Source organism: Natrix helvetica (genome assembly GCF_964273705.1).
Source record: "Natrix helvetica genome assembly, chromosome: 13".
Classification (NCBI taxonomy): Eukaryota; Metazoa; Chordata; class Lepidosauria; order Squamata; family Natricidae; genus Natrix; species Natrix helvetica.
Genome location: NC_138557.1, coordinates 16,542,785 through 16,566,786, shown reverse-complemented (window position 1 = coordinate 16,566,786; position 24,002 = coordinate 16,542,785). Strand labels below are relative to the sequence as shown.

Below are 24,002 nucleotides of genomic sequence, written 5' to 3'. Positions count from 1 at the left end.
CCTGCAGATATGAATTCTATTCTGCACCTCAATTAGCATCCATTACTTTCAGTCTTCTTTCTAATTCTCTGTTATCAGGGGTCTCCAACCCTGGCAACTTTAAGACTTGTGGACTTCCACTCCCAGAATTCCTCAGCCAGCAAAGTTTTAAGGCATATGGACTTCCACTCCCAGAATCCCCCAGATAGCTTTGCTGGCTGAGGAATTCTTGGAACTGAAGTCCACAAGGCTTAAAGGCTTAAAGTTGCCAAGGTTGGAGACCCCTGCTCTATATCATCGTTTCTCAACCCAGCAACTGTAAGACGTGTGGACTTCCACAGATTGCTGGGGAATTCTGGGAATTGAATTCTACACATCGTACAGTTGCTGAAGTTGAGAAAGTCTCCTCTATATATGCCCAGCATGAGTGCAAGGAAGTGACACATCGGATAGCCTGCCTCACGGCACCTTTTTCAAACTAACCTTTTTCATCAACCAACAGATAAAACCACCACAATAAAGTGGAGCAAGAGAAACCAGAAAACCTTCCCTGCAGCTGGTGGACAATGTCTTTGTAAAATGATTGGCATCCGCAGAAGGGCTTGGGGTGGGGGAAGCAGAGAGGCTGGATAGTGGAGTGGGTGGAGCCTTTCCAATTTGGGTGGGAGAATGGGTTAAGAATGAAGAGTGCCAAATATCTTTGTTTGGGGGATCCTTTTCACCCCCAAAGTGGCCAGCTCTGCTGTGCAATGCAGCGATTTAACCCCCTGGATGTTGGCAGCAGGAATTGGGGGGCTGCTAAGGGCACGAAGGAGGAGCTTTCCCACCTCTGGCCGTTCTCCAGACAGAAAAGGACGCCAGGCACAGCTCCCGCAAAGCGCCTTCTCCGCAGCTGTTTCCAGCTGGCGACTGATAAAGGCAGAGGGGCCGCTTGGACGGCAACAATGCAGGCTTAGAGGATTACCCTCAGACGTCAGCCCAGCAATTGGAGTTGGCAAAGGCCACTGGCAGTCGCCAGAACTCTCCCATCTTGGTGATGAAAGGTCAGCCTGCTGAGATCTGCCTGGCCTCTTTCTGACATCTGAAGTGTGTTGGCAGAGGATTAGAGGGGGCAAACCTGCCCGGGGCTTAGCACTAATTGGACCGGGGACATAATCACAGGTATTAGCAGCAGCCAGGCCAGTGGCAGAAGTGGACGAGAAGGAGCAGAGGTGCTTATTCCAAGCACCGGAACCTTCTGTCTCCATCTCAGCAATGGCTGTATTGGGGGGGGGGGGGGGTTCACCAATTGCTCAATATTTCAGGAGCCTGAGAGGCTCCCAGCTGATCCCCAGATGCCAGGTGTATGTAAGATGCCCCTGGCAGAGTTTTCAGAGGGGGTTCCAGTAGCTCTGCTAAATTGAAGGCATTGAGGGAGGAGGGGGGTAGTCAAGGTGGTACCTGCAGCCACATGGCACCTGCCCCATTTCTACATACATGTGATGTGCAATTGGTGTATAAAGGGGGGGGGCAGAATCACAAAATAGCAGAGTCGGAAGGGACCTAGGAGTCCAAGCCCCTGTTCTAGTAGGAGACCCTAAACAAGGGCTCTTCAACTTTGGGACTTGAAGACTTGTGGAGCCACATGGCTGGGTGGGGAATTCTGGCAGTTGAAGTCCCCAAGTCTTAAAAGTTCCCAAGGTTGGAGACCCTTGTTCTATGCCATCCCAGTCAAATGGCTGTCCAATCTTTTCTTGAAAGCCTTCAGTGATGGAGCTCCCACATCTCCTGAAGGCAAGACGTTCCGCTGGTTACTGTATTTTTCGGAGTATAGGACACACCTTTCCCCCCCCCCCCAAAAAAAAACCATGGTGAAAATCTGGTCTTATACACTGAATACAGCATTTTCATCCTACTGAAACTCCGCCCCCTTCGCAAAAATGGATGCGCAGAAGGTTTGGGAGGCTTGCAAAGTGCTCCTGGGGGCTGGGGAGGACACAAACGAGCAACAAAATGGATTGTTTTTGCTTGTTTCCCACCCCCAGCCCTCAGGAGCACTCTACAAGCCCCCGCCCCTTTTTGTGCAAAAATTGAGACATGCAGAGGGCTTGAGAGGTCTGCAGAATGCAAAACCATTTTTAAAAATTTACCTCTTCAAAATCATGGTGCGTCTTGTACTCCGGTGTATCTTATAGTCCGAAAAACATGGTAATTGTTCTGGCTGTCAGGGCAGGGCAAGGCTTCGGTGGCATGGTTGTGACTGCCTTCTGGACTTTTCTGCCCCCACTCCACCCCCAGGGGTAGATGCCCCTGCTTCAAACTTCTCAAAGGCACTGCGTCTCTTGCTATGGGAGCAAATCCCTACAGGACGCAACTTTGGCCTGATCTCCTCCACGGTGGTCCTCAACAAAGGAGCTCAGGGTAGCCAATTAAAAGAGAACTCAAAGGCCCAAATCCTCCCTTCCCACTTTGCCTTGTCTCTCCTCTAATCTAGAAATGTCCCCTTTAAGTCCTTCCCCTCTCCTCTCACACCAGCTGTGCTTTCCTGCAATATGTCTAATCCCACAAAAGGAAGTCAAAGGGATTCTTTTTTTTCCCTACTTTTTAATGCCAAAAAGGCAACCAAATCCTTCCTTTCATTGGGATTTAAATTGTCTATTGCGGTGGCTGCAACAGACTGACGGTGTCCTGCTGAGGACCTGCCCTCCTCCCGACTTTTGCAGCTCAGCTGCACGGAATGTCATCCTTTCAGGACACTGGGACTCCTTCCTGCGGGATGCAAAGCCAGGACACAGGAGAGGCTGAAGGAGGAGGTCACCAGAGGCAAGGCCACCAGGGCCACGATGGGACCATCAAAGCCATGCTTGTTTTTGACACGCATGGCACACGCTTCAATCGCACAGCTGCAGCCACTGCCTTGACTTTGCAGTACAGGCCCCACAGATGCCCCCCGGCAGAGTTTTTCCAATTGAGAAGAAAGGCCCAGCCTATTGTTCTGGTGGCTTCTTCCAACTTTGGTGAAGCATCCTCGGCCGTTTCTCTCCCCTTTTCTCTCAGGACCGCTTGTATTTTGTGATGGAGTACGTGAATGGCGGTGACCTCATGTACCAGATCCAACAGGTCGGGCGATTCAAGGAGCCCCACGCTGTGTAAGTCACCACTGCCATTCCAGGGCAGTGCCAGGGCAGGGTGTGTGTGTGTGTGTGTGTGTGTGTGTGTGTGTGTGTGTGTGAGAGAGAGAGAGAGAGAGAGAGAGAGAGAGAGAGAGAGAGAGAGAGAGAGAGAGAGAGAGAGAGAGAGAGAGAGAGAGAGAGAGAGAGAGGATGTCTGTCATCTCCCTCTGAGGACCAATGATGCCAAGGGCCTCCTTTGCCAGGGGCTGAAGTGGCACCTCCTGGCCTCTCCATTACTCTCCCTTCTTGGCTGGCAGGTTCTATGCAGCTGAGATCGCCGTGGGCCTTTTCTTTCTGCACTGCAAAGGGATCATTTACCGGTAGGTGGGCTGCTTTCCTCTCTATGACTTCCCAACCTGAGGTTCCTGGGGTCTGGGGTGGCCCCACAGCCGCAGCCAGCCAAAGCCTTCTTCCTCTCAGAAGCCCCACCGGGGTGGATCAGAGGAAGGGCGTGGTGGCATCTCACACTTGGACAGCCTTGGTGAGGCACAAGTGGACTGATGAGACACAGAGTGGGGTCTGGCAGGCCATGGACTCTTGGGGTCCATCTGCTTTGGCTTCTGAGAAGCCTCTGGAGGTCCCCCAGTGGGACTTCTGGAGAAGCAGCAGAAAGGCAGTGCAGAACCAGGAGGCACCATCAGATTCCAGTAAGGACCCCAAGGCCGGCTGCCCAGCCAAGGCCCCAGAGAGCTGTAAGGGGGCAGCAAGGGTCCATGCCTCAGAAGCAGCCCCAGAGTCTCCTGGAGAAGCAACCAGTTCAGCTCCGGAGCGAAAAGGGGGCTGCCTTTGTTCCCTGCTCCTCCCCTCCCCCGCTCCTCCAGCATGCTGCATCTCCTCCTCTGCTGCCTGCTTGCCTTCCCCCAAGAAGGCTTTTACCTGCTCTTCCGGCAGCAGTTTGGGAATGAGGCAGCGGCAGCCGGAGGGCGAGAGATGGCGGCTGTGTTCCACCAGCTGTCATTGAACCAGGATGATGTGCCATGATGACCCTCTCTTGCACACAGTCCTGCTCCTCTTGCAGATCCCTTTGAAGCCTGCACAGCCAAGGAGACGTACAAGCCCCCCTCCCCCCTTCAGAGACAAGCAATGCCTGCCTCCTGCCCAGATTTCAGCTCCAGGGCTCCAGGGGAGGAGGATGGGCTGGAAGGGCGCGGAGAAGGTTTTCCTCCCGGGAAGAGGGAGAGCCAGGCTCCACGGCATTTGCATTTGGCACTGGCTGTCCTGACCTTCCACTCACTTGCAGAGGCCGCTGCTTCCTTTCCCAGCGGAAGAGAGCTTGCTCCTGAGCCTCCCGGGATTGAGAATTCAGCCACGGGATTTGATTTCCGTCTCCAGACCTTTCCTAAGCCTTGATGGGACCTGTCCAAAGAGGCTCGCTGGATGAGACACGCATCCAGGGCAGGGAAGGCTCTGCTGCCCTCCGGATCCAAAGGAATGGGTCTGGGGCATTTCTGTACTTCAACAGAAGACAAACCGAAAATATTAGGGAAACGCATCTCTGAATGACTATTCTTCCCTACTTATTCCCCTGTTTCCACCATTTGCCTGCCACTCACACCCTCAGCCACCCTCAACCAATGTAGGTACTCCTAGACTTATGGCCACAATCAGAACTTCTGTTTCTAGCGTGGCGATGGTTAAGGGAGTCGCACCTAATTTGACCAACTTTTTTGCCACCGTTGTTAAGTGAATCAGGTGGCTGTTAAGCAAATTTGGCTCCTGTCATGGACTTTTCTAATCAGAAGCCAGCTGGGGAGCTTGCAGATGTTGACCCCATGGCCCCCAGATACCGTGACCAATGTAGTAGATACATGCCGGTTGCCAAGGCCCTGGATTTTGTCCAGGTTACCATGGGGATGCTTGAGCCACTTAACAACGGTGGCAAAAAGGTCATAAAAACTGGCCACACCTCTCTTAACAACTGCTTCACGTAGCAGTGGAAATTCTGGTCCCGGTTGCCATAAGTCAAGGACTACCTATAGTCAGCTTCCAACTAAATGTCATTCAATGGAATACGATTTCTGAAGCTTCACATTTTAGCTCCAAGGTATGATCTCAGGGATCTCTCTCTTTCTCTTTCCATTCTCTCTTTCTCTCTCTCTCTCTCTCTCTCTCTCTCTCTCTCTCTCTCTCTCTCTGCTTTTCTTTCTCTTTCTCTTTCTCTTTCTTTTCTCTCTTTCTCTCTTGCTTTCTCTTTCTCTCACTCACTTTCTCTCTTTTTCTCTCTCGTTTTTCTCTTCTTTTTCTCTCTCTCACTCACTTTCTCTCTCTCTCTCTCACTCTTTCTCTCTCTCTTTCTTCTCCCTCCCCCCCTCTCTCATTCTCTCTGTCACTACAGAGACCTGAAACTTGACAACGTGATGCTGGACTCCGAGGGCCACATCAAAATTGCTGATTTTGGCATGTGCAAAGAGAACATCTGGGATGGAATCACCACCAAAACTTTCTGTGGGACGCCCGACTACATTGCTCCTGAGGTGAGCCAAAGGCATCTCCTGTCCCTACCTTAAACTTTTGTTGCTACTTCCTCCCAGCAAAGGCTCCAACTTTCATCCCAAGTCCCAAATCTGCATTACGAGACGTGGAGGTTAGTTTGGGTAAAAAAAAAAGTAAAAATCAAGATTTCACCTTGCAACCTCACAGAATCTAGGGCAGCGGTGGCGAACCTTTTTTGGCTCGCGTGCCACAAGTGGGGGGAGCGCGGGGGGGGTTCGTGTGCGGGCATGCCGCACCCATAATGCAACGCGTGATCCCCCAGTGGCATGCACGCACAACGCCCCCCATTTTTACATGCTTTTTTCGCCCTCCCTAGGCTCCAGAGGCTTTATAGGAGCCTGGGAGGGCGAAAAGAGCCTCCCTCCCCCCCCCCCGGAGGCCCTGCGGAGGCTTCAAGTGACTTCCGGGTTGCTCGGAGGGTGGTTTTAAGCATTCCGAAGGCTTCAGGGAAGCCTCCGGACGGTCCCTGAAGCCTCCGGGGGGGGAGGCTCTTTTCGCCCTCCCCAGGCTCCTATAAAGCCTCTGGAGCCTGGGGAAGGCGAAAAATAGCTTTTAAAAAGGTGAACTCAGCTGGCCAGCGCACGCATGCGCGCTGGCCAGCTAACAGGGCAGCGCCTCGTGTGCCCTGACAAATGGCTCCGCGTGCCACATGTGGCACGCGTGCCATAGGTTCGCCATCACTGATCTTGGGCTTTGCCCACGGGGCAAGAACCACTGTCTTAAGTGCCACTGTCTGTGCCAGACGTGTGGGTAAGTGGGAGGCAAGGAAGGGGTGCGGAGGGGGGAGAGAGCAAACAGTTCGGCCAACTAATTGCCGGGCAGAGAAGCTGATAGAAGCCGATGAGAATTGGCGAATTCAGTTCCGGCCTTTGAAGAAAGAGCCTCTTGGTGAAGCCAAGAGGATACAGGGGGGGCTTCTGTGGTGGGGCTGTGCCTCAGGCCGAGGTGTCTTCGTTGCTTATTTCCTCAGCAGTAACGAAGGTAGATACACCATCCCTAAATCCTTGGCCTTTCAGTCTCTCTACTGGCGGTATGCACACACACACTGCATGCAAGGGCTGTGTCGTGATTAATTGGGATTAATTCTTTAGCCAGGGTGAAGATGCTTAAGTGAGTAAATATTGGTTGGAACCTTAATTAAAACTCCATTGTCGCTGGTGCTTGTCCTCCAAGGAAGGGAAATGGGCTATAAGAAAAATCAGTTTGGTGATCTTTATGAAAGCTGTATGAACATCTGAGTCAAGGAAAATAGTTCTGCTCCTTCTCTGAGCGATGCTAAGCCATTTTGCGTGTCCTTCCTTCCCAGGGAGATATTTAATTACTATCCCTAATGTGTGTTATTTTCCCTTGTTCTGCCAAGATTAATACGGGAGCCCTGCCAGGGTGATTAATGCTCTTTTGGAACAGAAGAACCGGCCCTGTGCTTTGCTGGGCAACACGGCTGCATCTCCAAAATGCTCATTTTCTTACGTCGATTAATTGCTTTTAATTTTTTTCAAATGTATGGAAGAAGAAGACCTGAAATTGCACCCCACAATTTTAGCAAATAAAGACAGGACACGAATACATCGCTTGGAGAAGACGAAAAAGAAATTCCTCCTTCTTTCAGGTGTAACTGCAGGCAGAGACACCTGTGTCAGTGTCTAATCTCCAAGTTCTTTTCTGGCAAATCTCAGGTTTAATGAAGTGACCACAGAGCCTCCCCCTCCCCCACTCCATAGGCCTCCCGCAGCATCAAGGCTACAATCCCAGGAGGTCTGGAGCTGCCACCTAAAAAGTACCCAGGTTGGGCCACATCTCCTCCTCCTTCTCCTCCTCCTCCTCCTCCTCCTTCCTTCTTCTTCTTCTTTCTTCTCCTTCTTCTTCCTTCTTCCTCCTCCTCTTCCCTTCTTCTCATTTTTCTTCTTCTCCTTCCTTCTTCTTCTTCCTTCTTCTTCTTTCTTCTCCTTCTTCTTCTCCTTCTTCCTTCTTCCTCCTCCTCCTTCTCCTTCTTTCATCTCATTTTTCTTCTTCTCCTTCTTTCTTTTTTTCCTTCTTCTTCTTCCTTCTTCTTTTTCTTCTTCCTTCTTCTTCTTCTCCTCCCCCTCCTCTTCCTCCTCCTTCTCCTGCCATATCCGTCATCAGACATTGGCGATCATATTGGCAATCCTATTTTTATCAACAGCCACATGAAAAAGTGCTGTTGAGTTTTGTCCAAACCAGTTCCTTAGATTTTGGAGCCCTGATGTCCTTCTTATGCCTGGACCTTCGTTTGCCTTCAATCTTCCCCTGGAGGATTAAGTGAAGGATGCCGTATTTTTCCGGGTGTCGCATCACATGTCCAAAATATTCTAACTTCCTCTTTTTGATGGTTTGGATGGGCCAGATGCTGCAACACGGTGCTGCCGATCATGTCAGGGGGAAGAGGGCAAGAAACGGGCACTTAAATACCTCCAGAATTTCTGGGAACTGTTTGCAATCCTTTTTTCTTCCTCATACAAATAATGCTGGCAGTTGGGGAATGCCTAGGGTTTCATGAGAGGGAGAAACCTTTTTCTTATTTTCTCCAAAATAATTTTTCCCCAGGCACAGGCTTTTCATATCATTGCATTGGGAAATAAAGAGGGAAAGGTGAGAGCCCAGCCTGCAGGCACTTGCTCTCCTGGTGAGGAAGAAGAAGGGCCTTTGAGACTTAAAGGATTGGCTTGCATGTTTCCCAGGCAGAAGCTTTCCTGCATTTCAGGTGCCGCCTTAAGGGAGGCATTTCTCCAGAGAGCCAAAAGGAAGGCTGGAAGGCTGGCCTCAAAGCCTCTGAGTTGGGCTGCCTTTCACCCGGGTTCTTGCATGGGCTTCTGTGCACGTGCAGGGCTTTTAAGGCACTGCCAGCCCTGTGAGGTAGGCCACTCAAGAACAGGCACCGCTGGGATCCAAAGAACGGCGCTTTATTCAAGATTCTCTATTCTGAATCTTGAAAGCCGTTCAGAGGTTCCTTCTGCCTCATCTAAGACCAAACGAAATCCAGATAGGGTGATTTTGAGTTTTTTCCCCACAACCTTTCCAGTGTTCATGAGATGGAGGAGCTTGCATCTTCACGGCTTGTTTGTTCCTCCCACATTCCCAAAGCAGGTTGCCTTCATTTACCTGCACCTTCCTGCTGGGCCAATGTAGAACTGTTGTCTCACCTGGACCACAAGATCTGGGAGCCCTGCAGAAGACCAGCCTACGTGCTTGGCCTCCCCACTCTTCTTCCTGGCCTGATGTCCATATATGTCAGAGGGAACCCCAAAGAGAAGCCAGCTGGATTACTGAGAAAACTACAGAAAACTCTCCCAACGAAAGCCAAGCAGGCGTAGCATGGATGCAGCCACCTCAGCTGGCTCAGTGTGTGGTGTGAGGCCAGCAACTGAGGAAGAATCAGAGGGTTAGGGTCTCCTGCCTTTGCCCACTTATCTTTGCCCTCTGATCTGCCTCCTTTCTGGAGAAAAACACCCGAGAGCTCCGAAGTGGGATTAAGATCAGGGAAAGCAAAAAGGGGCAGGGGAGAGGGGGCTGCTGGACTTAGTGGGGGGCTTTATTTTGAAATACTTGCCTGGATTTAGCTGCTTTGCATACATCATTTGACTGCCTTCTTGACATAATTCTGCTCTTTAGAGTGTTTTATGAGACAATTAATGCAAAATGGTTTAGAAAAGCTGCAAAGCAGATAAGAAGGGTGATGAGGAAGGCTTAAAGTGACTCGCCTTGGCCTTCTCGGGAGGCTGCTCTCCCCCCCCCCCCAAAGCCTGGAGAATTGCCATCTGGGGGAAGGACCAGCTTGCTCCAGGCAGCCTGTGAATCTCTTGGTCCTCTTTCAGAGCACTGGAGATGTCAGCAAGGCTTCTGGAGCTCCTCTCCTGGCAATAAACCTGATCGAGTCTGTGTAAATTTCACTTCAATTACCATGTGATTTGCATTCGTGTTTGAATACATGAATCTTTTCAGAATAGAAATCTGTAATTAAGACGAATAAACTCTGTTATGGTTTGCATTAAGTAGCAGGCCGCAACCCCCCAAGCCACCCAAACTGGCCTCATAAAATGATTGACACTGGAGTGCCAGACGATGGCTCCTCTGTTAAATGACAGCCACGAGGAGGAGCTGGGGACCTTTTGCAGCCCCGTCGGTGTTTATGGTGTGGCCAGATTGAAGCCTTCGGGAGCTCCAGGTGCAGATGTTGCAAGGCAGAAAAAGGCAGGACTACCTGGGAGCGCAGAACAGCGGAAGCAGCAACCGGGGAAAGCTCAGCACCGTGAAAGATGAAATCAAAGAGCCACACGCTGACAGGCATCAGTGAACTGAAACGGAGGAGAATTCGACACCGGCAGTCAGAAGAGCGTTCTGGTTGCCACTCAGGACACCGCGAGGAAAGAAGGGATAGGGCTGCTTTCATAGGAAGGAGAGAGCAAATTGGGGACCGAATGACATCGGTCAGACTTCCTTGGCAACCCATCAACATGACGATCATCCACGTTTATGCCCCAACCACTGAGGCAGAAGAGGAGGAGGAGGTTGATGGTTTTGATGGTCAAGTTGAAGCTGAAATGAGATGCAAGTGAGATTGCAGAATACCAGAGTTGGAAGGGACCTTGGAGGTCATCTATTCCAACCCCCCGCTCAAGCAGGAGATCCTATACCATTGCAGACAAGTGGCCCTCAAATATGGGAAGACTGCTTTCATGTCACCCCTGGTCCTTCTCTTCACTGGACCGGACAAACCCAATGGGCTAGACTAGATGTGCTGTTCTTGGCTGCAGAGCAAAATGCTAGTGGTGGAAAGAGGAGACCGTAGCTGGACTGTGTGGCCCAAGAAACAGGCAGGAAGCACAGAAAGGACTCAACCGTTTCTGCCAAGTCAATAATCTCTTCATTGCTAGCAACCCAAACGTTGCCTTCAGACACGGAGATCTCCAGGCTGAGCACCCAGAAATGGTATCAAAAAGCTCAGTTGTAACAGCAAAGATATGGGAGGGGGTTTTTCCCCTTGGGAAGAAGTGCTTGTGGGCAGGTTCCAAGTCAACCAAAGCAGAAGAACAAAGACCCCTCCCCCCATTCCCATGATAGGCTCTTGAACCCTCCATTTTTAGATCAATGGGAATTGCTTTCAAGTCCTGAACCTTGTAGATACAGGCCATCCCCTGTTCCCTAACTCTGCCTTTAACCCAGATTTCTATTTAAGCCATGACTCCTTCTCACATAGGGACTGTGCCAAGGTTCCGACTAATGAACCCAACCAATTCAGCACTCCAAGACGAACAGCTTTCTCAATGGACTGTTTTATTGAATACATCATTTTGGCACTCATGAAAACAAAGCCAGCTCTAACTATTTCCCGTGGTTTCAGTATAATTAAAGAATAGATCATTCCCTCCCTCATTGTCACAGGTCACATTGTCCAATTGGGTGTTCTGACATCTCCCTGGCAACTCCTCTAGTCTCTGGCCAGCATCTGTTGAGATGACCTTGGTTCCCACAGGACCGTCTGTTGTTATTCCTGCTGTGACATTCCAACCTCCTTCCCCCCTCCCAACTGTGTGGCAATCTGAGAAACAGAAAGATGGCTGCAGCAGGCCTGATCCATTTTGAAGTTGACAGACTTCCTATTACTAAAAAAAAATATGGATGGCCTTGTCCTTCCTCGAGCTGACAAACTGCGGGAAACAGGCTGCATTTTTTAAAAGTGGGGCTTCCCTGGTTCCTGAAAGCCACACAAGGCTTCAGTGCTTCATCAGCTCAAGGAAAGAGAAAGCTGTCCTCCATTTTTAGCCACTGGCAACGCATTTGTATCTTGGGCTTCTCCTTCAGCCGGACATTCTTAACCTGGGGTGGACAATAGAGAACCAGACAAACTGTGGACGCAATCGAAGAGGTTGTTAAGGATGAAACTGTGAAACTGCCAATGACCAAGAAACAGAAGAAAGAAAACTGGATGGCAGAACAGAGGAGGAAAATTGCCAGGAAGAGAAGCCAAAGCCCAGAATGACAAATATCTCTGGAAGGAACATAATAGAACATATATTAAGCAGAGTATATATTGAGGGACCTGATTCGGAAGAAGAGAAGCATGGTTTTGAAACTGGACAAAGAACCATCAATTGCCTGTGCTCTGTTGATGATACTGCTCTGAAAAGCTGAAGATGCAAAGGACCTACAAGCACCAAAGTGAAAAAAAAAGGAACGTAGAGGATTAAACAAATAAATAGGAAGAGCAGCCAGTCTTAGGATCGACAACTTATCAAGGAGAGATGCTACCTAGAATTAAGGAGAACTTTCCTGTCAGGGAGAACAATTAATCAATGAAAGGCTTGGGCTCAGAGGTTGTGGGTGCTTTATCCCTGGGGGGTTTTAAGAAGAGATTGGGCAGGCGCTGGTCCAGAATGGCACAGGGTCTCCTGCTTGAGGAGGGGGTTGCACTAAAAGACCCCCAAGCTCCCTTCCAACTGCTATTCTGTTATATTCAGAAGTGATTATCTGTATCTATAAAGAACAGAATTGTTCAGGCAATAGATTTCTGTCACTACGAAACATAAAGTTAGGCTTTGAAGCAAAACAAAGCATTGATGCTTTTAACATGTGGATATTGAAGAAGAGTCTTGAGAATTCTAGTTTCTCAGAACCGAATAATTTTTTCTACTCTTCCCGAGGCCAGGTCTACATTCCAAAATCTGCTAGGCCTAAAGGAGGGACAATAATAATTTCATTCTTGGAGAATCCCTCCCTGGATCCACGAATTTTGCCAATTATGACCCAGTCACAATTACTTTGGGGAGGAGGCGTGATGGTTGAGAATGGGCGATCCTTGCAGCTCTAGACACTTTGAGAAGACATCAGTCATTTTGACTCTGGATTCAGGCAGGGTTTGGGGAGCAAATCTGCCATGGTTGCCCTGATAGATGAACTTCTGCAGAAGAGCGATGGAATGTTTTCTCTATTAATTCTGCTTGATTTTTTGGGCTTTTAACCCCCACAGCCATGGTGTCATGCTGGATAATCTTTCAGAGTTTTGGATTGGGGGCAGGAAAGCTGTGAATGCCACAGAACGCTCTTCAGCCTGCAGTGGGGTTTAACGTCTGCAGAGAGAGTTTGTGTGACTATCCTAGGCTGAAAAGATGACAATTATATTTCCTTTTAGGGGGGGTGTTTTTTGAAATATATTTTCATTATTTTTATATTTAAAACAATGCTGTACCCCAGAATTGAAGTGACCATAAATTCACATTATGCACAATTAGTCTCAATCATTAACTATTAGCATACGTAGTGCATTATCTATCCTTCTTTCCAATCACAAGATATACAGTTTGTTCCAGTCTTGTCCCCTTGTCTTATACCAATCATAAAATCTGTTCCAGGCTTCAAAATATTCTGATTCCCCTTTATTTTTAAGTTCAAGAGTGAGCCTATCTGCTTCTGCACAGGCCAACACTTTTCTGATTATATCTAGCTCTGATGGTGTATTTTCTTTTTTCCAATACTGCGCAAAAGTTATGCGCGCCACAGTTAATACATGTATAATTAGATAGAATACATTTTTCTTAAACCCTTCCAGTATTATGCCTAGGAGAAAAAATTCTGGTTTAAACAAAATTTGGTTTCCCACTATTTGTTCCAACCATGATTGAGACAATTGTATTTCTGTATATTATCTGAACCAAGAGAAGCTCTTGGTGCATGTTTTGAACTAATATCAGGATGTAAAAAAACCTGAAACTGGATCATGACCAGATGGCTGTGAGGTGTCTGGGTACAGGAATTGGGAAGTTTGCCTATCTCAGTGGCTTGTACTTTCCAAAATTCAAAATCATTGGAGGACCAGGTGATCATCTACGAGGATCATTTCAGAATTCCAATAGAGCAGGAACGGACCTTGGATCCAGCCCCGTGCTCAAGCAGGAGACCTGATATCATTTAGACAAATGGCCGGGCAGTCATCAACCTCCAGTGATAGACCATCCACAACTTCTGGTGGCAAGCTATTCCACTGGTTAATTGTCCTCACTGTTAGGAAGTTTCTCCTTAATTCCAGGTTGCTTCTCTCCTTGGTTAGTTTCCATCTATTGCTTCTTTTCCTGACTTCAGGTTCTGTGGAGAACAGGTTGGCCGCCTCTTCTTTGTGTCAGCCTCTTAAGTACTGGAAGACAGCTGTCACGGCACCCCTAGTCCATCTTTTCTCTAAACTGACCAAACCCAATTCCTGCAACTGTTCTTCATATGTTTTAGTCTTCAGGCCTTTAATCATCTCAGTTGCTCTTCTTTGGGCAGTTTTTCCAAAGTCTCAACTTTCTTTTTTGTGATATGGTGACCAAAACTGGATGCAGTATTCCTCGTGTGGTCTTACTAAGGTTTTATAAAGTGGTACTAATACTAATGTATTGGCATGAATTTATTTTTTACTACTATAAGTCACTTTTTTCAGTGCCATTGTGACTTCAAACCATCCCTAAATGAACTATTGTAAGTCAAGGATTATCTCTAGTAGTATATTGGAATATTGCATGCACATTTAACCTCATACTTAAATCAGTGTACAGGTGTGTGAAATTCAAACATTCAAGAGAAGGCTTCGTGCACCATAGAGAGATACCATAAGCCAGGGGTGTCCAAACTTGGCAACTTTAAGACTTGTGGACTTCAACTTCCAGAATTCCCCAGCCAGCTCTGCTGGCTGGGGAATTCTGGGAGTTGAAGTCCACAAGTCTTAAAGTTGCCAAGTTTGGACACCCCTGCCATAAGCTCTTAGCATTGGTACTTGTGGCTGCTCTGTTTTGACCCAGTTAAGTTTCAGTGAAGCCTTGTAGTGTTGTAGGATAGGTTGACTTCCTCATTGCAGTCCATCCTTATGTCCTGAGTGGGAACACTTGGCCTCCTCTTACATGGGCAGTGGACGCTGGCCTAATGATGTTTCCATCCTTTTAAATGATGTGGTGTTCCAAGGCAGGGGTCTTTGGGGGAAGTCCTCCAGGCTTAAAGTTGCCAAGGTTGGAGACCCCTGTTCTACTAAGGCAGTTTCTCAAGCATGGCCACTTTAAGACGCCCTGACTTCAACTCCCAGAATTTCCCATGAGTCATGCTGGATGGGGAATTCTGGGAATTGAAGTCCAGGCATCTTAAAGTGCCCACAGTTGAGAAACGCTGCTCTGAGGAAGTTAGGTGTAGATTTGGTTACATTTACATAGTTATCTCCCGTTGTTCTTGTGGAATTATTTTATTTGTGGATGTGTCATTCTATTTCCATGGAAACTTCCTTCTGTGGATATTTACTGTGAAAGTCAGATAATAAATATTCTGCAAATATGTAGCATAAGGACTGCAAACAGTGAGATAAGGGAGCAGGTGCTGGGGGGGAACATGCTCGGGGGAAAGAAGATTTGCCATTGCAGAAACCCCCGTCTCCTTTGTGAAGGGTTGGGGTTCCTTGTAACTGGGAGCTGCAGCGTATGAAAAACGTTGGCCTTTTAATCAAATGGGCTAGTCGGAAAAGTGCTGCCAGGCTCCTTAAGATATTTGGCCACCACGGATGGACACGGTTCCCCTCCTCTCCACCTTTCCTATCAAAGCACTGATGTCACATTGCTCTGACCGAGGCTTCCCAGGAGCATGGAGCAAACTCCTTGTCCCGACAAAAAACCCTTTTATCCATTGACTCTGAATTCTGCTCCTTGACATCCAACAAAGTCTTTCAAGGGAGGATTTACAGTCACAGACCTTATCTGGCTTGGAGAGCTGCCAGGCCGATGACTGCAAAGCTTGGCAAGGAGCCTCGGAGAGTCACGAACCAATTAAGCGAACTAATGGTCTCCTGCAAACTCCACTCCCCTTTTGCTCCTCTTTTATTCCCTCTGGGAGGGGCCAATCACTGTCCACCTGTGGCCTTACTCCCAAGTCGACCCCTGTTCTTTAGCTATTCCCTTCGCCTGGCAACTCTGTGCATGCACACACTGGGAACAGGCTCCAAGCATTTGTCTCACTGATGTCTGACTCTGAAGGCAGCTGATAACTGGCATACGGCCCTGGCCCCCTCTCTGCCTCTGACCCAGAGCCTTCCCCAGATTCCAGGACTGGCCGTGTTCCTCCCCAACCTCCTCACTGTCCAAATCTGCTGCCAGCTCTGAAGGCCGTTGGAGGGCCACAACACATATGGCTGTGGCACTCAGAGGGCTATGGACTTAGTCCCATAATGCAGTGGCCCCCAACCTTTTGGGCTACAGGGACCGGCAGTGACGCATGGTGGCGTGCAGTGGGGGATGGGGACGACAACAGGTTTGCACTCTCAACCTAATCCCGTGCATGTGCAAATGAAGCTTCACATGCTTACCCACCACTTGTGTGGCTCTGTTCCCAACAGGCTGTGGATCAGGGGTTGGGGACCTTTGCTATAATGGTGATGTGATTTCTGTTGTTTTTCAGATTATTGCCTATCAACCCTATGGGAAATCGGTGGACTGGTGGGCCTTCGGCGTCTTGCTCTATGAGATGTTGGCGGGGCAGGTAATCCAGCCTTGTGCTGGGGGCGGAGGGGGTTGCCTTTGAGGTGGAGCATCCCCAGAGCTCCCTAGGAAACAGAGTGGGTGCCTCTGAAGCCCCTTCCTCTTCTGCTCCCCAATTACACAGGCACCTTTTGAAGGAGAAGATGAAGATGAGCTCTTCCAGTCGATCATGGAGCACAACGTGGCCTATCCCAAATCCATGAGCAAAGAAGCAGTGGCCATCTGCAAGGGGGTGAGTGACACCTTCAGCTCCCCTGTGGTTGGGGAGGATGGAGCACATTTCTCCCCACATTCACAGCATGGGAGGGGCTAAGTTGTGGATAGGCAGAAGAAGCTATGATGGGGTGCCATGACACGGGAGGGACATGGCCGTGAATTTCCCACTGAGCCCTTCTCTGAGTGGCACAAGTTCAGCTTTCTGCAGGGGTGAAATTCAGCAGGTTCTGACAGGTTCTGGAAGGTAGCAGAAATTTTGAGTAGTTCAGAGAACTGACAAATACCATCTCTGGCTGGCCCCAGGAGTGGGGTGGGAATGGATATTTTACAATGTCCTTCCCCCAGGAGTGGGGAGGGAGTGGAGATTTTACAATATCCTTCCCCCAGGAGTGGCGAGGGAATAGGGATTTTGCAGTATCCTTCCCCCAGGAGTGGGGAGGGAATAGGGATTTTGCAGTATCCTTTCCCCAGGAGTGGGGAGGGAATAGGGATTTTGCAGTATCCTTTCCCCAGGAGTGGGGAGGGAATAGGGATTTTGCAGTATCCTTCCCCAGGATTGGGGTGGGAATAGGGATTTTGCAGTATCCTTCCCCCAGGAGTGGGGAGGGAATAGGGATTTTGCAGTATCCTTCCCCCAGGAGTGGGGAGGGAATAGGGATTTTGCAGTATCCTTCCCCCAGGAGTGGGGAGGGAATAGGGATTTTGCAGTATCCTTCCCCCAGGAGTGGGGAGGGAATAGGGATTTTGCAGTATCCTTTCCTCAAGAGTGGGGAGGGAATAGGGATTTTGCAGTATCCTTTCCCCAGGAGTGGGGAGGGAATAGGGATTTTGCAGTATCCTTCCCCCAGGAGTGGGGAGGGAATAGGGATTTTGCAGTATCCTTTCCCCAGGAGTGGGGAGGGAATAGGGATTTTGCAGTATCCTTCCCCAGGATTGGGGTGGGAATAGGGATTTTGCAGTATCCTTCCCCCAGGAGTGGGGAGGGAATAGGGATTTTGCAGTATCCTTTCCCCAGGAGTGGGGAGGGAATAGGGATTTTGCAGTATCCTTCCCCCAGGAGTGGGGAGGGAATAGGGATTTTGCAGTATCCTTCCCCCAGGAGTGGGGAGGGAATAGGGATTTTGCAGTATCCTTTCCTCAAGAGTGGGGAGGGAATAGGGATTTTGCAGTATCCTTTCCCCAGGAGTGGGGAGGGAATAGGGATTTTGCAGTATCCTTCCCCCAGGAGTGGGGAGGGAATAGGGATTTTGCAGTATCCTTCCCCCAGGAGTGGGGAGGGAATAGGGATTTTGCAGTATCCTTCCCCCAGGAGTGGGGAGGGAATAGGGATTTTGCAGTATCCTTTCCTCAAGAGTGGGGAGGGAATAGGGATTTTGCAGTATCCTTTCCCCAGGAGTGGGGAGGGAATAGGGATTTTGCAGTATCCTTCCCCCAGGAGTGGGGAGGGAATAGGGATTTTGCAGTATCCTTCCCCAGGATTGGGGTGGGAATAGGGATTTTGCAGTATCCTTCCCCCAGGAGTGGGGAGGGAATAGGGATTTTGCAGTATCCTTCCCCCAGGAGTGGGGAAGAAATAGGGATTTTCAGTATCCTTCCCCCAGGAGTGGTGAGGGAATAGGGATTTTGCAGTATCCTTCCCCTGCCACGGCCACCAAGCAACTCCCACAGAACCAGTAGTAAAAAATTTGGGATTTCACCACTGGCTCCCTTTCCTCATTCCCAGACTATTGGAGCTGATTCATTGGACTGCCAATTGTCTGTCTTCTTTTTCTGCATCCTGTTGCAAATGAAACCGTCATATGTGCAAGGCTGATGGGGCTCTGAAGTACTGTATGAGGCTCCAGCTGGATTTATGGCTGGGTCAAGAGCTCCGTGGCATTTCCTTGGTTGAGCTTGAACATGATAAAAACACAGCTCAAGGCTCTTATCCCAGTGCCGAATGAAACATATTCCTCTCCTCCCTTTGGATTGGGCAGAGCAGATCGGTTAAGATTTTCCAGAAAATGTCTCACTTAATAGCGACCAGAATGATTAGGAGACAGGCAGGATGGAGCCTGGAAGGGAACAGCTAAAGCTGAGGCCAAACTATTTTTCTCTCTTGTTGTCAGCAAAAGTAGTGAGGGGGGTCTCACTAAGTCCTTCCACCCGTTGAGGAATTGACAGTGTAAAGGCTACGTAATCCTGAAATAACCTCAGTAATTGAAGTCCAACACACTGTGACTGACTTGGGTTTTCTTTTAAATCCAGCCACGCTTCTCCCTTCTGCCCTCCATATGCACCAGCGACCTTCTCTTGCTGGAAGGTCAGAGGAAGTTCCACCATTGGGCTTCCTCACCATTAAGCATCCCTCCCAGCACCCCCCCCCCAATTCCCACAGGTCAATTCTGTGCAGCCCCAGATTCCCACCAATCTGTGATGGGAAAAAACTGTTCTGCAGGGGCTGGATTTGGGGGAGGCCTGTGAGGCCCCTTGTGGGTTGTTGGGCAGTTGACAATCTCAGAAAGGGATGTTCTTGTGCTTCCTTTTTCTCCCTCTCAGGTGCATTCAAGTCATTGCTCCAATAATGGAGAAAATTCATAGCTGAGGGTTGACATGAGGGGTCCTTGGTGCTCTCTGAGCTTGGTGGATTTTTTTTTGCAGATGTTTCATTATCCAAACTAGGTAACATCATCAGGGCTATTGCTAGTCATTGCTCCTTCCATCATTCATTCATTCATTCATTCATTCATTCATTCATATATTCATTCATATATTCATTCATTCATATATTCATTCATATATTCATTCATTCATATATTCATATATTCATTCATTCATTCATATATTCATTCATTCATTCATATATTCATTCATTCATATATTCATTCATATATTCATTCATTCATATATTCATTCATTCATTCATTCATTCATTCATTCATTCATTCATTCATTCATTCTATCCCTGTCCAATGGCTCTAGCCCTCTTTCTTAAAAGCAACACAGGGAATCCCAGGGTGTTCAGTTCTTGCTCCAAATGGCCCTCTTCCTCAATCCCCCCCCCCTCATCTTGTCTCGGCTCTGGGGAAATCACTTATCAAGCAGAGCCCATCGCTCCATGGACCTGCCTGGCTGCAGTAACTGGAGCTCCACTGGAGGGTCTACGCAGAGGGGCCTCGAGCAGCCCCTCAGAGCCCCTCGGCTGATGGTCCCGCACAGGGCCTCAGCTCCTGCTCTGCTCAGATGAAGCCTACAGCCATCCTTCTCTTTTCCGGACCTTGCGGGGGGGGGGGGGGGAGCTCTGTGCAGTTCACCATCCAGCAGAAGCCTGACTGGGCTTTCTTTGAATTCAGTGCCTTGAGGTTCCCCATGGGAATTTTGTTGCCAAATCTCCTCGGATCCTGAGGGACGTTCCCAGGCCGTGCAGAAGTGGCAGCAATTGAAGACCTGCGTTTTGCTTTTCATGGCGGGAAGCAAATATTCTGGCCAAAACTACTTTCAGGTCACAGCAGCATAAAGTGGGGAGAGGCAATCTAGCCCAACCCCTTCTTCAGGGAAGGATCGTGCCGAAGTATTTCAGATAGAAGGCGATCCGACTCTGTTTGAAGACTTCCGTCCAGGGGGATCATAGCACCAAGCGAGGCCCTGAGGCTCCCTGGCCCCGTCCTTCTCCTAAGAATTCCTCCTAATGGCTAACCTGCATCTACTGCCACTGGCCCTGATCCCGCCCTCCTCCACAAGACAACCCTTCAGACCAGGGATCCCCAACCTCCAGGCCGCGTCCCAATACCAGGCCGTGACCCATTTGGAACTGGGCCACACAAGTGTCGGATGTGTGCACTTGCACGAGGAAGTGCTTGTGCACGAAGCTTCATTTGTATGAGCGATGGACGCAGGCGCCTGCCACTTGCAAAATGGAGTTATGTGCACTCTTGCACATGCCTGCCACTCACACAAGACCATCCCCTCTTCCCTCCTGCTGCCAAACCAGAAAGGTTTGGGATTGCTGCTTCAGACCTTGAAGATGGGCATCCTCTCCTTCCCATTTACTCTCTGTGGGGGAGGCTGCAAGTCTCCACATCCTTTAACAAACGAGCTCTGCTGGCTCAGTGGTTAGAATGCAGCATTGCAGGCAAATTCTGCCCACAGCCTGGAGCTCGATCCTGACTGGCTCAAGAGCGACTCAGCCCTCCATCCTTCCGACATCAGTAAAATGAGAACCCAGATTGTTATGGGCAAGAGGCTGACTTTGTAAACGGCTTAGAAAGGGCTAAAGAAGCACAATGGAGCATAGGTGTATAAGTCTAAGGGCTAGGGCTATAACTGTCTTGCCCAGCCCTCCTCTGAACCCAGCTCACTTAGCTCCAGGGCTTTTCAGACTTTTCAGTCCTGGAACCTGGCCAAGGCAGAGGGGAGGAGAGCCACTGTTGTTCTTCAGAGGCCCCCAGCCCGGCCTTTGCTGCTCAGGGTGCATCCTTCAGACAGAAGGGGCTGGCCTTCCAAGAATGCCCCCCACCCACCCTTCTCTCTCTGCTTCCCTTGCTTTGGGCAAAGAGCCCAGCAGGTCTCAGGCCCTCCTTCTACTTGGAGGCCCGTATGGACCCTGCGGTCAACAAGTCCTGTGTGTGTGTGTGTGTGTGTGTGTGTGTGTGTGTGTGTGTGTGTGTGTGTGTGGCAGGAACCAAGGCAGCGCTAGCCTCTCTGCCAGGCTGCGGCTGAAACCATTCCAGGAAGCTGCGCCAGGCTCTCCTGGGGGAGCGATTTAGAGATAACCATGATGAACTTCCTATCAATTTTATTTCCTTTCCCTGCAAATTGGCAAGAGATAAGACTGATTAAAACATCTGCTGGATTTTCAGTAATGGCTTTTCACACTTATGGCAAACGCCAAGGCTGAATGGAAAGCAACCGAAGCAGGCAAGGGCAGGGAGGGGGAGCAGGCTGTGGACACCCCCTCCCTCTCCTGTCGCACTGCTGCCTTTATTTTGGGCTGGAGGAAGATATGACACACACTTACATAATGCTATATTTGTGTACGCACCAAAATCATGCAGTGTGAACTTGAGTATCCCCCCCAGAAAACCTGGTGATGCCAGGCCCTCTCCTTCCTCGTGGCAGCCCTGGCTACAATAGTCAGCAGGTGTTCTGCAGTGATCAAAAGGGGAGGGATCCTTTCTATAACACCAGTGGTTGGTTGCTGCCATACCGGTAGTGGCCTAGAGCAACTGAGAGCGTACCGATACGGTGGCTCGTTTGGCCCACCCACCTGCCCGCGCTCTACAGCTGTATTTATGCCAAAAGGCACACTGTGCATGTGTGCACAGCTGTAGAGCCTGCGTGCGTCCCAACAAGCAGCTGGGTAGCACAGGGGTGGTGGATTGCACATGCGTGCGCAGTGCACGTCAGGCTTGTGCATGGACTGACCACGATTAGCGTACCGGTAGCGATGGTAAGAGCAACCGACCACTGTATAACACGCCTTCTTGGTACCAGGTGTTGCATGCATCCCCCACACCCAGGCCTGGGGAACCCCCCACTCATCCATCCCGGCCCCAGGCAAAAAAAAAGAGGCTGGCCTCTGGGAAAAGCAGTGGGTTTATTTTTCAGCTGCTTCTTGTTGAGAGGTTCGTGTGGCTCAAAAGCATTCAAGTTGGTTTGCCCAATGCATTCAACTTTGGCTGCAAGGGAGGACCGAAGCAATTCCCCAGGAGCAGGACGTGACTTCCAGCTGCTGAACATGGAGCTTGAGCAGGAGGGAAAGAGAGAACTGGGGGGGGGGCACATGCTGAGGCCCAGCTGGTTCTAGACCCCTCCAGAGGGAGGGCTCAAAAAGCTAGGATGCTTGGCTGCTGCTCAGCTGCTTCTGAGCAAAGGAACCCCTGGCCCCCATCAGCCACTGCAGCTTCTGAGGTCTTCTTAGGGCCTCCTGAGCTACCAGGATCATGGGAGTCTCCTCAGGTGCTGGCAGATGCCGAGAAGACAGGCCCTGGCGAACTGAGATGGGGCCAAGTTCATCACCCCTCTTGTACTGCAGGTTGAGCAGGACACAATATTAAATGAGCACCGAGTCTCTCCTAACTCTAACACACACACACACACACACTTTGAGTCTTTATCCCCAGAAACTGGGTTGCTCAGGACCTGGAGTTCTTGCTGAAATCACCGGAGGGCTTGCAGTAAAGGAAGCAGCCCCATCACTCAAACTGTGAGCTCCTTTTCCACAGAGGTGACGATACTAGCTGGAGTAGCAAGCTTTGTGGAAGTGGTTCCAACCTTCCCCTTTTGGTAGCCCCTGGAGTTGGCTGTGAAAGAGGTGAGCCCCGCGTTTTCATGGAGAGAGATGGAGAGGGAGAGGGGGAGAGAGAGAGGAGATGCTTTGTAGAACAACAGCTTTTACTGTCATCTCGGGAGTCTCTTTTCAGATGCTCTAGAGCCATACATAAACAGGAGCGCTTGGAACATCCCTGTATCCAGGTGAAGGGACTGGCAGCACTGAGAAGCTTTGCCTCCTCTCCGCACCCTCTCCCCCATGTTAGAGGCAAGGAAGTGCTCGCATCCTCAGTGCAACAGCCAGTTTGCTGGTCCCTGGCAGAGGGAACCGGTGCCCCTGCTGACAGGCTCTGCTGCAGCTCGTTGAGGAGCAGCGTCTCTGGCGGGCGTCTTCCCAAAGGGAGCCAAATGGCTCGTTTCTCCACGGGCAGAGGCTCAACTGGCTAGAAATAGCTTTGCTTAAGTGAGGCAAGACCAGCCGAAGCTGCCTGGGATGTGCTGAGCCTGGCAAGGCCCCCCCCTCCTCCAACGCTCTGAGAGATTCCTCTTTGCTGAAAGGACGCACACAACTTCATTCTGGTCCTCTGGCAGCAGCTGAGAAGTCCATCAATGCAGGGTGGCTTGGCAAAAGTCTTGCCTCCTGAAACCCTATCCCTCCCTCCTGGAGAGGAGGAGGAAGAGGAGGAGGAGGCAGCCCTGCACTTGGCAACGAAGAGCCAGGAATGGAACCACTTGCCATTCCGCCTCCATCACATATGGCACAAGTTTAATTCCACCCAGCTCTCTTCCGCCAATGAGCTTCTTCTGCAGGGGATATAAAGAGACGCCCAGTGTGGGAGCCTGGTTGGTGCGGAATGAAACGGCTAATTCTGTGACAAGGGACACAGCCACAGAGCGCCAGGGGGTGGGGGTGGGGAGTAGCACAGAACCCCCTTCAGGCTGCAGAAGGAGACGGCCATTTCTCCATCCCCCCCAGCGTGAAAAAGCCAGCACTTCTGGCTCGTCCCTCTTCCGATCAGGCCTTTCCCCCTGCAATCAGATGCTAAAATCCACTCGGCCTCTTCATTCTGCTCTGTGGGAATAATTGAATAAGAAGGATGTGCGAATTTGCCAAGGGCTGTCATTTGCACATCGTAATTTCCTTTGAGCCTCATCCTGCTCCTGCTAGGTGGAACCTAGAGTTGTGCAAAGCTCTACTGTTCTGACCCAGATCCCCAAACACCAGAAACCTTCTGAGGTTCACTCAAAGATTCCTTTACTGGGAGCCCCAGCAGCCCCAGCAAAAAGTTTCTCTCTCGCTGCAGGCTAACGAGTCCGTCCGGCAGGGAGATGAATAGTTGTCTGCCATATCAATTCATCTCCGCCCCCTGCCTTTTATCCCCATAGCTAGGATGGGGCTTTGCTAGCAGCA

At 50.0% G+C, this 24,002-nt stretch overlaps 1 protein-coding gene across 2 annotated transcripts in view; it reads left to right on the top strand.

Moving 5' to 3' along the window:
• Nucleotides 1–24,002, top strand: part of PRKCB (protein kinase C beta) — a 236,150-nt gene that overhangs the window by 177,164 nt on the left and 34,984 nt on the right. For both annotated transcript variants that reach the window (XM_081965393.1, XM_081965392.1), the window contains exons 11-15: nt 3,016–3,107; nt 3,389–3,451; nt 5,467–5,605; nt 16,047–16,127; nt 16,251–16,358. In XM_081965393.1, the coding sequence (XP_081821519.1) occupies nt 3,016–3,107; nt 3,389–3,451; nt 5,467–5,605; nt 16,047–16,127; nt 16,251–16,358 (483 nt within the window). The remainder of the gene's footprint in view (nt 1–3,015; nt 3,108–3,388; nt 3,452–5,466; nt 5,606–16,046; nt 16,128–16,250; nt 16,359–24,002) is intronic.